Below are 17315 nucleotides of genomic sequence, written 5' to 3'. Positions count from 1 at the left end.
CAGTTTCTTATGGTATTTAGGCGGGCATTTTGAACTGACGCAAATTTGTTCTCAATTAACAATGCTAGCATTAATTATACGATGCATTAGAGCATTTACAGTTCAAATCCCGGATTACCAGGCACAAAGCTACAATTTACAGTAAAAAAGTCACAGACAAAACTTTTGCTGTCAGGGGTCGTTTAAGAGATTGAGCACGGAAGTCCTGTTTCACTCTGTCGCGCCCTGCTGTGTCAGCATTCTCTATGAGTAAAATAAACAGCAATATTTGCCAGCACTTCTGGTGTAGCAGTTCTGATACTTTATGTTGCCGTGTTGGCGGTTACGCATGTGCTCTAGCACTTTAGCCTCGCAGTGCACTCTGCCAATGCCGCTGGCTCCTGCACACTCCTTTTGTTCTGGTGCACATAGCACACTTAGGCTTGTGCGAATATTCGAGCAGTTCGAATATTCGAAGAAATATTACAGTATTCGAATTCGCTTCGAAACAAATTTAAATTGTTCTAAATTAGAAGTATTCGAAATGAACGAATAGACATATATAAACCGCATGTAACCCCCCCCCCCTTGGTAAAGGTGGTTTCACTGCAGTGGAGGGGTGCTATGCTGTGAACACACCTATCCAGGGGAAATCCGAACTGCTGCAAAGCCCCACTTCAAGGTTAAATGAACAAATTGCCCTCACATCAACTCATCATTTTTTAAGTGTAAAAGCTCGTTATACCGGCTTATATGCTCTAAGTAAAGTAAATTTTCAAATGTAACATGTTTTACAGGTTATCACTTGCATTCTACCGAAAGTCAAATCCTGCTACTATTAAAAGTTGCTTCCACTTCACTTTGAACCAATAAGAATGACATTTTCACATGCCCTGTTTCAATTTAAAAAAAATATTGTGCAGGTTAGTTGGGTCGTGACAAATATGCACATTATTTTTTATAATATGTGATATATACTATTCGAATTTGATTTGAAATTATTCGACCAAATCACTATTCGCTTTGAATTCGCTGCGAATCGAAAATTTACTATTCGCACAAGCCTACACACTGTGCCTTGGTCAAAGAAGCTTTCGGCTTGCAGTGTGAAGATATACGTGCAGCACCTGCTGTGCCATCTAACTGTGGCTGTGGTAATCTGTTGCAAATGCGCAGCTAAGAGACTATATAATACTCCATTTAATGTTCTATTCCCTTTGCCTTTTATTGGCTCGGATGTAGTCATGCTGCCGTTATCACTGTGGTTGGCAGTGGTGGTCCAAATGTGCCGTTTGTGCCACTTTGTTGTTTGTGCCACTGGTCTTTGATGAGGACCAAAAACAATTATAATGATTCGCAGGTGAGCAAGACATTATTTGTGTAAAGCTGCTTGAATAAATGCTGTAAAACTTTTTGTTATTCAGTCTTTTTAAAATAAAGTGCACTATCTGATCTTTTCAGGCAGCAGTGGAACAAGATGGATCAGTACGTGTGGTCAAAGGCCAGCATCATGTTGTGCTCCGGGAATTCCATACAGTATACTCTTCCTTACCGGGCCACAAGGTTGTCCTAGTTTACATCTTTGCTTGACTATTGCCTGACAGTAGCCTGTTGTGCGTCATTTACACAAGCCCATCTTTAAAGTGCATTTATCTTTCACCAAAAACGGCCTCTTTATATGTTGTGTGGGTTTCTAAGTTGCACGTCTATCAAGAGAGAGCCTTGCAGAGTCGCCTTGATGACAGCTAAAACCTAGCCTTGCTAGATCCATGCAATTCATGCAGCATATTGTTAAAACAATGAGAATGTGTATTAATCAAGCTTTTTAATGGGCAGGAGTGTTGAAATGTTGTAATTCTTTGTTACGAAAATATGTAAAAGCTATTAATTTTAGCTTCATTAACTTGAAAAGTTGAATAATTTGCATTTGCCATCTTGCCCTCAAATATGTGCTTTATTCCACGGCATCAGACATTCCCAAAGGCATTTGGTTGTACACCAGTAGTCGCATAGCACACTCATCACACGACACCCAGGAGTGCAGTAGGGTTTGCGATATGATGGCAACGAGAGGAGGCAAAAATAATGGCACAATCCAAGCAAACCAACTAATATTGGCACCATTTATTTCCTTGCTCCAAGCTTGGCACAATAGAGGAAGGTAAAGCCTCGTTAATCCCACAGGCTTTGAAGAAATGTGCTATCTCATTTATGAGACAAATTAGTTGTTTTTATAACACAGCTTTTTCACCACCTGTTGCTCCTGCTGCCTTGTGTCATTGTCCTGGTGAGCTCACACCAACGGGTCTATTAGAGTCACCTATACCTGCCATAGCCACTTAAAGTTCAGTTCTTAAGTATGAGTTCGGCCTTTTAAAGGGGCCCTGAACCACCCCTCAGGCTTGGTGAAAAAACATATTCTACAAACGGCAAACACTCCTATAAGCAGCTCAGCCAAATTTTGTGGTCGTGCGAAGCAAATCGAACGAAAGGAGCGTGAAGTTTCCACTTTCTCAAGTGCCCTGTCTTCATACAGAGGACCGTTCTCACGCTCTTCGAAGTTGCTGGTGGCTGCCAGATTTCGTCATTTAGCAGATTGCTGCTATTGGCCGATAGCTGACATAAATCAAGAGCAGCGTTTGGATCAGATGCACTTCTTGCCACAGTGTGCCGCCACATGCCGGCGCCGTGCTCTATAGTGTGCTAAAGTTACCCAGTGTCATCATTAGTGCTCACCGAAATAACACAGTGAGTAGGCAAACGCATTTCATGGCGCGTGCTGATGTAGATTCTTGCCCCTTTGTCATCCCCCCCTGTGTACACTCATCAAGACAAAAAGAGAGAGAAAGCGCTCAAAGGGTGTGACAAATCCCTCTGACCCCTCTCGTTCTTGACAGTTTCGAAAAATGTTTGTTGCAATTAATTCGTGAGGCAATAAACTCTGATACTGTGGTCATACAATGATTACTTGAAAAAGTAGTTCAGGACACTTTTTACCTTGTGCACAGGGTGTTCAGCTCTGAGGACAAGTCATGACATTTCAGTGTACCAAAAGCATGGTATCACAACATGTCATGTAGCAGCAGAATGCCAGAGCGCTTTCTACATTTATTTTTCTCTCCTTTCAAAGCCAAATCTTGTATGTTCCTATTGCTCTGAGGAAGCCATGGTTGTATAACAATGCAATGCGAGCACTACTTTGAAAACATCATCATTGCTGAAGCAGCTATTTGATCTTTGCCATTGTTGTCTCAATTCATGTGCGTTCTGAATAAAACAATAATTTTCTTTTTTTTTCTTTGCCTCCACTGAAGAGGAGAGAAAACTGGGCAACTTGGTGTTGTTTCATGAATACTACCTAGTCAGCACTTGAGTTGTATTGATGGCTTCAATCATCTCTGTCTTCAGTGTACAGTTATTTTTCGCCGTTTAGCTTCGCTGGTTTTCCGCACAGATAGAGAATTGGTTCCATGTTACATTAAAAGTGTTCTTAGTTTTACTAACAACCATGTAAAGCCAGCATACAACAAAGGAAAGCATACTGGAAATTAAACCGTTCTTTATTATTGAAATGTGAAGATGATTAAAAGGGCTAAATTTACTGGAAGTATCTTATGAAAGAAAGCACAGTTTGCCTTATCCCGATGGCTCTTTGTTTAGCAAGAGTTGAGTCTGGGTTTTTAGTTTCCTGCTCTTGGTATCCCATTCAGAATTTGGCACCACAGCCATGGGTTACAGTGACTGATGCTGCCAGGACTAGTTTCTGGTATATAAATACCAGCAATTCACAAAGGGAACTGACACATGGCTGTTGCTGCAGCTTAGTTGGTTGAGAAGTGTGTGTGGGTATGTGGGTTTGGTTTCTGCTTGTGGCAGTGTTGTTTCCTTTTAGTGTTGTGTCACATATCTTTTATTAATAGCATCAACTTATCAGAAATTCTAGCCTTATACATTATTCCACAGTTACTTAAAGGAATGGTAAATTTCTCTATGCTTTCTCACCTTCACTGTCTGTTCTCTTAATATGGTTGCTACTAAATAAAAATGGAGCACTCTCAATCACGATCTCTCGCTAATTTTCACTAGTATTATATAGGTACCTTTTAAAGTGAGGTGTTTGAGTGGTAAAATTTTTTAATTCTACAAATATTTAGGAAAAATGACCTCAAAGTATGAAATCTAATATTCAATATTTCCTCATTGCTAAACAAAGTCATGTTTCCATGTAATATATTTGCTTGAAATGGGCCTTTGAAAGTTTTAAAAATTATGCCATTTGCAAATAGACATTCAGTAAACTGAGGAGCTTGTAAGTGATGGAACTGCTTTGAGTTATCTGTTGCACAGTAATGAATCAAGGAAACAACATGCCACCAGATGCATTATGTTCCTTGAAGAAGAGAAATATATTATCATGTGGCACTACACGTTATTGCAAAAGGATAGAAACATGTTTACACTGGCCAAATATGTTTTGGACTCACTCCAGACAAATTCATATGTAGGTTGGCTAAAATTGAATTCTTCTAGAATGAGACTGGAAAATATTGAGTGAATGTTATCTGCTCTGTGCTGACAAATTCATATGTAGGTTGGCTAAAATTGAATTCTTGTAGAATGAGACTGGAAAATATTGAGTGAATGTTATCTGCTCTGTGCATTAGCTCTAGAACCGGTGTATCTGCACAGCTGCAGAACAATTTGGAACAGTGCCCTGTTGTGTATTTTTGCTCCAATATGTATTATGTTATTTGAACAGAAATTAATGTCAAGCAACTTCAGACAGTGTATGCTTAAAGTGATCATGAATCAAATAGCGAAGACTATTAAATTTCTATGAGATGTTTTTAATATATTTACACGCTTAATTTACAGTTAATTAGAATGTGTCATTTAAACCTACTTATCGAAGTTTAAAAACTGGGAAATGCACATTTTCTGGGTTCATGATTTTGCTTATAGGCATCTTTTATTGTTTTTATAGCCTGCAGACTTGAAGCCAGCGATTCCAGTCTACCCTTCTGTTAGTCTGGTGGCACCGACATTTCAGTATGTGCGCTGTGCTCTAGTACACCCTGTTCAAGTCAAACATGACTTTGTAACCAACAGGTAAGTTTTCCTTCAAAAGTGGAATGGTTGGAGAGGAGCTGTTTTGGTACTTCTGTTAGTGTCTGTTGGGAGCAGCATACGTATGTGCATTTCTAGGGATGTTGTGTGGCCAAATGCTCCTCATCAAAATACATATTCAGGGGTACACACTAAATAATTGTTTTAAGTAACAATGCTGTAGGGAAACAGGCAATGACATCCTGCTAAATTTCAAACTGGTTTTGTTTGTGAACATACAATTCCCACAGTTGTGCTGCAAGCAGTGAGCAAGCATCAGTGCCAGCCTGTTGACAGTGTGAGATGTGGGTTAGAAACTTTTTTTTGAACAGATGCTTGCTGGGGAAGTTTGATAATAGTCTAAAAATACTGCAGGAAAAACTGCTTCTGTTAGTGTTTGAAATATAATTTTGTTAATGCGTGTGTGTGTGTAAATGCACATCTTGTTATACATGTTGCATAAGCTGCAACTTGGCCTGTTCTGAAAACCTACTGTGGTGGTCTAGGGGTTATGGTGCTCGACTGCTGACCCAAAGGTTGCAGGATTGAATCCTGGCCGCTGCAACTGCATTTCAATGGAGGCAAAATGCTAGAGGCCCGTGTGCTTAGATTTAGGTGCATGTTAATTAAGGTGGTCGAAATTTCCGGAGCCCTGCACTATGGCGTCTCTCATAATTCTATCGTGGTTTTGGGATGTAAAACTCTAACAATTATTATTGCCTGTTCTAAACACGAAATCTGTAGCAGCAGCATTCTTTCTGTATAAAAGATGAAACAAAGCCCAATAAAGCATCGGGAGAAGAATTGCTTCACCATACGTCCATATCTAAAATACTTTTTGGCTGCATTCTAAACATCTGACCTTTGTATTATGCTTTTTCAACAAAAAAAGAAAGAAAGAAAGAAAAAATACCCAGGAGTGAGTGTTTCACTTGTTTACATCATTTTTTTGCGTGCTAAAGGTGTGACCTAAATATATTTTCGTATGCATTTGTTCAATACACAAGTGCAACTAAGTGTACTTTTTTTCTGTTTCAGACTATTGGTGATACCAGTGAGTCTTCTAGTGCATAATCCTAGCTTTAGGCCAGTCACAGTCACAGTGGAGCCAGGCAACAGGTATGTGTAACTTTTCAGCATTTATGACTGTAACTTCTTCTCAGTGATGAGTTCTCTGTTTAAGTTAACTGTCTACTGGCAACACTCACTAATTTGAGTTTGGTTAATTCAACCTCCTCCAGTGCCCTCTGATGCACACTAAAGTTACTGATAGCTGAAAGCCTGAAAACATAAATCCTGTAAAAGGCTTCTTTTGTCCTTAAAGCCATCCATTTTCTGCTTGTTTAGTCTTGTGTCATTCCCGAATATTCAGCAGCCTGCTTAGTCTTTTCAGCATGATGTAATGTGACAATTACACAGCACTGTCTGTTGAGCTCAACAAGGAAATTCTTCTGAATCTCTGCCTTTATCTTGAAAAATGTTTGATAACACTGTCTATCTTCTCACTGTTTGTTAATTCAGCCTTTTGAATCATTTGACTAAATTTCACATTCTGCAAGGGCCCCATTGTTGGTAGTTGAGTGTAGTAGGTTGAGTGGTCAGTCACCTTCAGTAATGCTTTTACTAAGGAGATGGGAATGGTTTAATCTGTTCAATCCTGATTGGGCTCAGGCTGTTACTTGCCATTTAACGTTGCTTGCGTTATAATCGGCATCCAACGTTCCACACCTTTATGCAAAAGTACATGACATGAGCTTATATGAAAGTATCCACGGTGCCTTCAATAAGAATTACAGTGGGTGAGAGGGGGAGGGGGAATCACATTAAAAAAAAACCTAACACTGGTAACAGAATAAAACATCACAACTGGATTATGTTTATACAGTAAACCCTCGTTACAACGAAGTCGCTTTATTCGAATTATCGCTTTTATCGAAGTGTCACGTAGTCCCGGCCCAAATGCGTGTATTTGAGACCGGATTACTCGAAGCATGTCGATAGCTTGCTCTGCTTAATGCGAAGTAACAAGTTGCGGATGCGTATTCACGGCGGCGCTAAGAGCGGGCGAGCGACCACCCAGGCCGCCAAAGTGCTTGCGCGCTTTTTTCATCCACGACCCGCGCCAAGCGGCCTTTTCTGCGCTGAACGAGCAATGTTCGCACTAGCGTTGCCGGGCTAAAGCGCGCCAGTGCAGACGGCGTGAGAGTCACCGCGGCGCCGATTCTTCGCCGCGTGAGAGTCTCCGCGGCGCGGATCTTACCCTCCTCCTCCGCGCCCTACTCCGGTACGGAGGCGACCGCCGGAGGCACTCGCTCTTTGTAAACATGCTGGCTGCTCCACGTGACCAGTACAGAGCCGATGCTTTGGCATGCTCCCTGGGTTTTTTCCATCCGTGTTTGGAATGCACTCGTGCACGTGTGTTGTGCGAGGTCTGTGTGAACCCGTGGCGTTGTGTGTATGCATCGTGTGTGCTTTTAGTGACAAGTGAAAATGACACCGCCGGTGCCCGCACGGAAGTGTCTGACATTGGAGCAGAAAGTTCAGCTGATACGTGAGGTGGAAAAAGGAGGCCAGCAGAAGTCTGAAATCGCAAGACAATTCGGAATACCGCCGTCAACATTATCAACTGTTCTGAAGAATAAGGATGCCGTACTGGACTGCTTCGAGAAGAGTTTCTCAGCCAAACGAAAGCGCAACCGTGATTCTATGTATCCTGAAGTGGAAAGAGCGCTTCTCGAATGGCTGAAAAACGCTAGAAGTGCAAACCTTCCTGTAAATGGGCCTGCATTGACTGCAAAAGCCGAAGCCCTAGCCGCCCAAATGGGCAAGCAAGATTTTAAGTGCAGCAACGGCTGGCTTGAACATTTCAAGAGACGGCACGGCGTGTCTTCAAAATCGATCGTTGGTGGGAGTCCAGCCGTGGACCGCAACGTCGTGGACGGATGGCGCAAGCATCGGCTGAGCGCCCTACTTCAGCAGTATGAAGACAAAGACATTCACAACTTGGACGAGGCGGCATTCTTTTACAAAATATTGCCAAAGCGCATGTACACTACACCGGACGGAACCTCATCAGGATGCAAACAAAGCAAAGAACACGTTACAGTGCTGTTCGGTGCTAACGCGACAGGGGAGGACAAGCTTCCTTTGCTGATACTAGGGAAGGCGGCAAAGCCCCGGTGCTTCCGCAACGCAACGATACCCAAAGATTGCATATACAGAAGCAACAGACGAGCTTGGATGACCGCAGCCGTTTTCGAAGAGTATGTGCGCCTGCTCGATCGACAATTGCCCTAGCCATGGCAAGATTGAAAATCTGCAAGCGATCACTTTGGAATTTCTACCAGCGAATACGACCACGATATTGCAGCCCATGGACCAAGGCATTAATTGAGACAACACGAAAGTTATACCGGAAGAGTCTTTTACAACGGATGCTCGTTGCGTACGATGCCAACAAGGGATACAGCATCGACTTACTTGGAGCAGTGCATTTACTATGCCATTCATGGAAAGAACTGGCACCTGCAAAGATTGCAAACTGCTTTGCACATGCCGGATTTTCCCGGTCGCATGCAGAAGACACTAATGACGACTGCGAGGACTGCGACGATCTCTACGAAGCTGTGAACAGCATCGTTGGCGGAGATCTGGAAGGCAACTTTGAATCATTTGCGATGGCCGATGCAGATGTACCCGTCGTTGCCCCAGCTATGGATGCCGAAATAGTCGACTTGCTTGGAGGCCCTGATGAGAAAGAAGAGCCGCTAGACGAACAGCCTCGCGAAATACCAACAGTGGCACAAACGCAGGAGATCCTCCGTCTGTTGCGAAATAGAGTAGAGTGCGCGGGCGGCGACCGCAACCTCATAATTTGCCTGAACTAACTGGAGCGGGCACGCCTCGCGCCCAGCCGAAGCACCCGACAAAGCCAGCTGACTGACTTTTTTTGTGCGTGAATAAAGGTTTGTTTCAATGAATACCACTTCTGCGAAGTTGTCATGGCTAATTTAGCTGTACTTGCTGAGCTTTTATGGGGCAGTTGCGTATATCGAATTACCGCTTATATCGAATTTTTTTGCCGTCCCGTTGACTTCGTTATAACGAGGGTTTACTGTACTATTACATCATGGGGTGACTGTACAAGCATAGCATTTGAAGTTATATATTGACAGTATCACTTGGTAAACTCGCGAAGCACGTTAGTCTTACATATTGTTTCTTTAACTTTGAGTTCATGATCATCTGTTGCAGTCATGTAGTCAGACACGTGTGTTGGGTATCAGTTCAGTACACATTGAAGAGTCCCAGGTGGTTGAAGTTAATGTGAAGTCCCTCACTATAGTGTTCTGCACTGTGGCTCAGTTTTGCAGCGCAAGTTATTCTATCAACTGCTGAAGTAATATCAGTTAATGTCTTCACTCTTTAGGCACCTCTTTCTTAGCAAGAGGAGTAAAAGTGTAGGTATTGGGTCTCAACCCTGATGTTCACACTCTATAATGTAGGCACAACGAGTTCAAATAAAACACTACATTGAACTTTTACATCAGCTTGCCCAAGTCATTACATTGTTTACAAGTTAAATTGCTTGTAATTTGTTAAATGTAGTATGCTAGTATAGTGGTGGAATAACTGTTCTACTTTCAATAAATTTTGCTGAAATTGTAGTATACACCAAGAATGAGCGTAAAAGGGAGCTGGAACACTTTTCTAACCTAGTCAAGAAGCAGTGCCGATCTGCAGCTAAGGCTGCTGCAAACATGTGAAATGTTATTGCTCTGTACGCAGCAGGGGTTTTAGAATTCAGTCTCAAAAATGGCCTAAAATCTCTTGCTTCTTTGTAATGTCATCAACCAGACAGCAAGCAGGCCCGACAGGCATTGGCCGATTCCACAAATGGCACATCAGTCAATGTCTGGATGCGGCGTGACATGTCGTGTGGGTACTGCGACAACCATAGGGCACCGCCGCATGCCGGTGCCCCACTCAGCTGAACCAGAAGTATTGACCAACACACTCAAAGAGGAAAAAGGAGAGAAAATATTTAAGACCATAATGCACAGCAACATAACTTTTGGGCGGTGCATTGCTCAGTTGCCATCCCCTCCTGTGTGGGTTTCAACGCACTCATGGCGATGAAAGGAAAGAAAAAGTTCTTGCCTCTTGCGATAACTCCACTTATAGTTGATAAATTTGAATGATTTTTGTGGCAGGAGATTTCTGAGGCAACATAGTCCAATAAGCCCTTTAACGCTTCTTTGAAGACACTGGCATTTGCGATGAGTACTGACTGAACTACATCACAATTGTGCATCATACTTGTGTGCCCCACTCACTCACTGGCTCTGTTAGAACAAGAGCTTCTTAACTTTGACTCTCCGAATTCTAGAGCTTATGTTAAAATTTTTTTTTTACTAATAATGAAGTGAAAAGGGCCATTGCCAGAAAATGGCAACAACTCCTACGTTCAATTTAACTTAAATTAAAAGAGAAAAAAAAGATTGTGAAGTCATTTTATGGTAACTGAGAAGGGTGTTGTGGGGCCCTTTTTAATGCTGTCAGTAATGTTACATATGTCACATGGGCTTTGTTTAGTGCTTGCTTGTTAGGACATACCGTGTTTTCTGGGTTATACAAATCGCACCTTTGTAGAAGACACCCCCCCCCCTCTCCCCACGAATGTTTTGACTGAAAAGTTTATATATGTCACATTTTAGTACCATAAGATGCACCTTTTGCACTCAGTTGACAGTATTAATTGTAATTACATATGCATGCATTCATCATTAGATGAACTGTACTTATTCATTCTGGATCGATTAGTACCTGCTAACGTGTCAGCTTAAGAGATGCACGTTATGGCTAGAGGCCGGATTTTAAGGCACTAAAAAAGTGCATTATAGGCACCAAAAATAGGTAGGCAAAACACCGTTTTAGGCCTCCAAAATCTTAAATGTAGGCACAATAAATTTTCACATAAATTCAAATAACTTCAAACAGTTTTAAGCACTGGAGTGACTGTGCACCTGCTTGCCACGCAGAGGGCCTGGGTTCAATTCCGACTCCCACCAAAGATTTTTTATTTATTTATTTGCATCTGTCTTGAATTTTCGCTCATGGACAATTTTTGCTCACAACCAACGATTTTTTGCTCACAACCAACGACGCCAACACCGACACCGGAATTTCTGCGAAACAAGCTAACGCTATCGCATTAAAATTTTGGTTGACAGTGATATCTAAAAACTGTACAATTCTTCGCCATTCCACCTGGAATTGCTACAGGCGTATAGTTGATGACTTTCACTTTTTTAAACATTTCATCAGTAATATGCACTCACGTACCGTCCATGATGAGCAAGCCTTTTCTCATGTGGAAGAAGCCAATTGGTCATTCACAAAACATCTGCTTGGATAAATAGCCATCATTTTTACATCCATCAGTCCCTTCTCATTTGTCTGTACGATTAACAACCGAGGAAAAGGTGTCCTTCGGCATCATTTTGCACTTAAATATGTATAAGCATTGGTGACAGTTTTGTCCCAACTGTGCAACATGCAAGAAAATTTGTAAAGTGAGATTTGTCATGCCATGTTCATCACAGCAGCACTGACTTGTCACCATTTTGTGCAGTAGTTTTTTTCACTTTGGCATGCCATATGTCAATGGAACGTCATCTATATTGATGATGTGACATTCATAGATGTCATTTTCACCAATTTTGTTTTGCCATGAATGCCTTAAGTATATCCAGCTTTTCTCGAAAGCCTTCCTGCAGCTTCTAACACACGTCATGCACACTCTGGTGGTAAAACAGTTGTCCCTCACAAATCTGGAGCACTAAGATTGTCCACCGGCAAAACCAACAACTGGAGCCCACATTGCACATTTGCAGGTGCAACTGCACTGTAGGCAGTCCCTTGCCTTGCTCACATTGTTGCTAGACCCACATATGTGGATGGGCTTTTAGCTCGGCCCTTCGGGTTTCTGAAAGTCCTCAGTCAGCTTTCTTCATAATTCTCATTGGTCGTAGCTTTTCTTTTTTTGATGTCTGTCACTCGCGCACCATTTTTTTATTGACACTGCAGTTTTGTCCAGCGGCACTGTTCCGGTTTCCAAGTGCATTCTCAACTGCTGTCTAGTTGGACTTTGTGGTGTAGCTTTTCTACAGTTGCCGATGTTCCATAGTAATGAATGCAAAGGACAATGTGGATATGGTGGTTGCATGCACAGAAACACGCTAGGCAAGTGACAGAGAACGCTCGACTTGGATTGGGCCCAGCCAGTCAAGTGTGGCGATCCTTGTGTGCAACACGTGCAGATCTCGGAAGCCATTTTTTCCGCTTAATAATGGCACTGAAAACAATTTTAAGGGCTCAAAAAAACATTATATCCACATGTATCAAATTTAATTGTTCAAAACTTGGTTAAAAGTAGAAAACGTTGTGGCTACGATCTGGTCTTCTTCTTTTATTTTTTCAGTTGCATTTGCTGTTTCAAGTTCACAACTCGTGCTGAAATCTCCAAGACATGCAAATGGTGGCACCATGTTGATGTTGTATAGATTATTCTATACCACAATCACCTTACTATTTTTAAAAACTTGTTTTAGCGATATAAGTTCTACAGTCAGTGCTGGCATAAACTCATATCGGAGAAGGAAATTGGAAAAAATATACATATACAAGTTGCACCTTTGTATAAGACGCAACAACAGAAAATTGAGAAAGAAAATGCATCATACTTTGGAAAGTGCGCTCTTTTTCCTTATTTATTTTTATGTGCTGGTTACAGGGCACCAGCGGCTGCAACAAGCCCTACGACGACTCCAGACATGGTGGCAACTGATGTTGGTGGTTTTAGCTGGACAACAGCCGTGAGGCGTCATTTACCAATCAAGTCTCATACAACGGCTGCGGTAGCTCTGTCAGCCACTTTTTCAAAGGCTGGCACATACAACATGGCTGCCCTGCATGTGAGCGTGCTCACAGATGATGGACGTCTTTCACATGAACTGCTGTGTCCTAGTCTCATGGTGGTACAACAGCCACAAACTCTCTAGGCTTTAGTTTTTATGCCATGGGCCGTTTCACTCTGCTGGCGGAAGACCTAGATGTCACTTCAGTTGAAGTACTGAAAAAGTGCTTATGGACACTGTCCATATTGAGTAATGTTCACATTATGAAGACACACCACGGCCCTGAAACAGTCAATTCGCTGAAAGCTTGAAATGAGCTGCTGCAGTGCCATTGAAAAACTGCTGTATTACTCAGGTTCAAGTTTTTTTCTTTTGATTTCAGACTGGCTGCGGTAGAATGTGTATACTAAAACTGCTTTTTTAGGGAAGTGCATTGGTGTGCCAGGTGCCAATGCTTTGTTGGGGGTTTTCAACCTTAAGAGCAGTTAGCTGGTAAACTGGACTCAGTATACCCTGAGTCATATTGTGAGCTGGAAACTAGGCAAAGTTCATGCTGCCCAGAGTGCAGGCTTATGCACAACATGCGCAGAATATATCTGCAAAGCCACCTTTCCCAGGTAGGGGGCACTATGTGACTTATTGGTATGCTTGGCATACACTCCTGGTTTGAAATGCTTGAGGCATTTTCATGCACTTATTATAAAACAAAACAAACATGAAACACACCTGCATTAACATGCCAACATGAGCTTTGATATCTTGTGCATCTGGAGTTACACTGCATAGTGAAGTGGGCCTATTAAAGATATTTTATTGAAGATGATAGTGCGTAATGACTGCTTATGTATGTTAACATTTGTGTAGTCCCACATTTTCTTTTCAGTATTGGAAACTGTCTGCAGCCAAGAGTAAAAGTGTTGCTGCATTTCTATTTCCACATGCAATATATGAATCGCAGAGCTTGAAAGGCACTGTTTACACGATATGCTTGCAGCTAGGTGGGTGATTCAATGATTCGAAGGACGTTTTAGATAAACCTGCTTTTGCAGGAGTCCATAGAATGCTTTGTGCACACGGCAGATGTCTATATTGAACATCAAGCTGAGCCTGATAGCCAGTATAAAACTTCAGAACGTTATGCTATGGCAGAATTTAAGTATGCAATGATGCCTTCAGTCAAAATTATTGTAGTAGTCATGTACATTTAGTTCACAATACTATGGAGTATATTACTGCCACTCAACAAATAGGGGAAGCATATGTGCCGCTTCTTCTTCTGAAAGAAATCACATCCTCGTGTGCCATAAAATTACAGAATTCTCATACTTAAAATGTTACATAAGCTGCTTCAGATTTGCTCCTTTAGCTTCCTTTAAAATGTGCTACTTGAAAACTTCACAGACGTTATGCGTTATTCTGCATGGCTGTAAAGTTTTACTTTGGGTTCATAAGTTTTAATATACATTAAATTGAATATCTTTAGTGTATTTTTATATTCCAGCAATTTCTAAAATCTTGCAAGAAAGCAGTGGGCAGAATTGCTACTCAGATACCTAAAGAAATTCTGTTATTCTTTATCACTTGTAGAAAATTTCAAGTGCATCTTGTTAAACAATTTTGCTGTCTAGTGTAAAGCTCACATGTTTTTCTCAAACAGTAGCCTAATGAAAGCTAGTGAATTGTTTGCAATGAGGATGAGTGTATGTGCATGTGAAACATTGTATGCCTGCCAGCCACATAAAAAAATGCATTCACATTTCACTGTGTTTTTGAAAAGTGAATGTGAAGGCCTGGCCCTTACCAGCAATGTCCAATGGAGGTCTGTTTCGCATGAATAAAGTTTAATGTGCTGTTTGATGGTGGTTCTTGCATGAGACCTTGTACTGTGTGAACCTTCTGAAATTTATGAGAACAGGCTGGCTTGGCTAGTTGGTTCAGCACTAAAGGACTGTGGGTAGGGGTGTGCAAATAGTGAACTTTAGAACCGAATCGAATACCACTCGAAAAGCTTTCGAATAGCAAGGCAACCATTTTCAAAGCAGCCCCAGAATGGTAATGTAACCATCTTCGAAACAGCCGAAGAATTCCACCACATTTTACTTGAAACAAATATTCACAAGTTTTAACAAAGCAATATTACGACTACATTTAACCGATAAAAAAAAAAACAATTATTTCAACTGAGGCAAACTCGTGTACAGCAGCAACTAGAGCCTTAGAAATTTATTGTAACTGCAGGTTGGAATACAGCAGTAACTAAGCAGTAACTACAATATTCAAGGTGGCACTTTGTCTACAGCTTTTAAATAAAACTGATGTATAATATTCAACAGTATTTGTGAGTCAACATCATCATGAATGTAATGATGAAGATAGTGAATTGATGAATATTGCTTCGGTGACACTGGAGTTCTAAGAAATAACGCCTTCATCCTGTGATCAATGTACCGTCGATAGTCACGCGAAACTTTGGGCTGCATGCATCTTGATAATTCAATGATTAAAAGAAGCAGCATTACTCTTCTCCCAACGTTTTGTTCCTTTGAGATTTTTTTCATTGGTGCTTGCTATTAGAAAAATATTTGAAAATTATTTGGTATTTCTAATATGAACTATTCGATTCGAGTACCAAATCGAATATGACACTGTTCGATTCGTTATTAGAAATTTTTGAGAAATTTTTGAATACTCGCACATGCCTAACTGTAGGTGAAAGAAAGCCCTGACCTGAGTGCCGTGGAACCTATGTAAAGAGATGACATATTTCCATGCTGGTTTTTTGCCATTAAATAAGAACTGAGTCATTAGTTTTTAAATGCGAAGCATTTCTTAGCGAACTTCTGCGACTTTGAGCGTATCTATCCATCTATTCATCTACCTACCTACCTACCTCTACCCTACCTACCTACGTACCTACCTACCGTGGCATAACATGACCTTATTACGAACATAAAGGACAGGTCATAAGATGAAAATCATGACATGCATGTCATGAACAGCATGATTTACATTCCACGGTCTTGGGGCTCTTGCAGCCGTTCCGTTAATTTCATATATACCAAATTGGTATGGCATGACAAGAGTTCATGATGAACATAATGACAGGTCCTGACATGCAAATGATGACACACATGTCATGTGCAGCATGATTTACATGACATGGTCTCGGGTCGCTCGCGGCCGTTTAAATGAATGGATATATACGAAAACGGGTATGACGAGACAATTCTGTATGACGAACATAACTGACACGTGGTAACATGAAACTCGTGACATGCATGTCATGCACGACATGGTTTACATGCCAGCTCATGGCGCACTCGCGGTCGTTTTCCTAAATTGATATACACCAAAATCGGTATTGTGCGATGTGACTGTTTGAAGAACATGAATAACAGGTGGCAACATGAAAACCATGACATGCATCTCATGTATCACATGATTTACACGCCACGCTCATGGTGCATTCGCAGCCATTTCGCTTGCTTGATATACACCAAAAATTGGTATTGCGCGACCCGACTGTATGACGAATGTAAATGAGAGGCGGTAACATGAAAATCATGACATGCAAGTCATGTACGACATGATTTACATGCCACGCTCATGGTGCGCTCGCGGCTGTTTCGCTAGATTGATGTACACTAAAATTGGTATTGCGCGATGTGACTGTATGAAGAACATGAATAACAGTTGGTAACATGAAAACCATGACATGTATGTCATGATTTATATGCCACGCTCATGATGTATTCGTGGCCGCTTTGCTACCTTGATATACACCAAAATTGGTATTGTGCGTTGTGACTGTGTGAAGAACATGAATAACAGGTGGTAACATGAAAACCATGAAATGCATGTCATGTATGACATGATTTACACGCCACGCTCATGGTGCATTTGCGGCCGTTTCGTTTGCTTGATGTACACCTAAATTGGTATTGCGTGACACGACTGTATGAAGAACGTAAGTGAGAGGTGGTAACAGAAAGTGATGACACACATGACATGTACGACATAATTTACATGCCATGCTCATGGCGCACTCGTGGCCGTTTTGCTAGACTGATATAGTACACCAAAATTGGTATTGCGCGATGCGACTGTATGACGAACGTAAATGAGAGGTGGTAACATGACAGTCATGACATGTACTACTTGATTTGCATGCCAAGCTCATGGCGCACTCGTGGCCGTTTTGCTAGATTCATATGCACCAAAATTGGTATTGCGCAACACTACTGTATGACGAACGTAAATGAGAGGCGGTAATATGAAAATCAAACATGCAAGTCATGTACAGCATGATCT

General features: G+C 41.5%; 1 protein-coding gene across 3 annotated transcripts in view; it reads left to right on the top strand.

The window, feature by feature from the left end:
• LOC119373779 (trafficking protein particle complex subunit 8) overlaps positions 1-14861 on the top strand; it is an 82176-nt gene extending 67315 nt beyond the window's left edge. For 2 of the 3 annotated variants that reach the window (XM_037643838.2, XM_049420010.1), the window contains exons 24-27: positions 1441-1542; positions 4964-5088; positions 6124-6204; positions 12881-14861. In XM_037643838.2, coding sequence (XP_037499766.1) covers positions 1441-1542; positions 4964-5088; positions 6124-6204; positions 12881-13148 — 576 coding nt within the window. In that variant the 3' untranslated portion in view covers positions 13149-14861. The remainder of the gene's footprint in view (positions 1-1440; positions 1543-4963; positions 5089-6123; positions 6205-12880) is intronic. The other variant, XM_049420013.1, reaches the window with a different exon arrangement.
• Positions 14862-17315: the final 2454 nt, after the last annotated feature.

This window comes from Rhipicephalus sanguineus, chromosome 1 (assembly GCF_013339695.2).
Source record: "Rhipicephalus sanguineus isolate Rsan-2018 chromosome 1, BIME_Rsan_1.4, whole genome shotgun sequence".
Taxonomy (NCBI): Eukaryota; Metazoa; Arthropoda; class Arachnida; order Ixodida; family Ixodidae; genus Rhipicephalus; species Rhipicephalus sanguineus.
The sequence above is the reverse complement of the archived record's forward strand: the minus strand, read 5'-3'. Positions and strand labels throughout refer to the sequence as shown.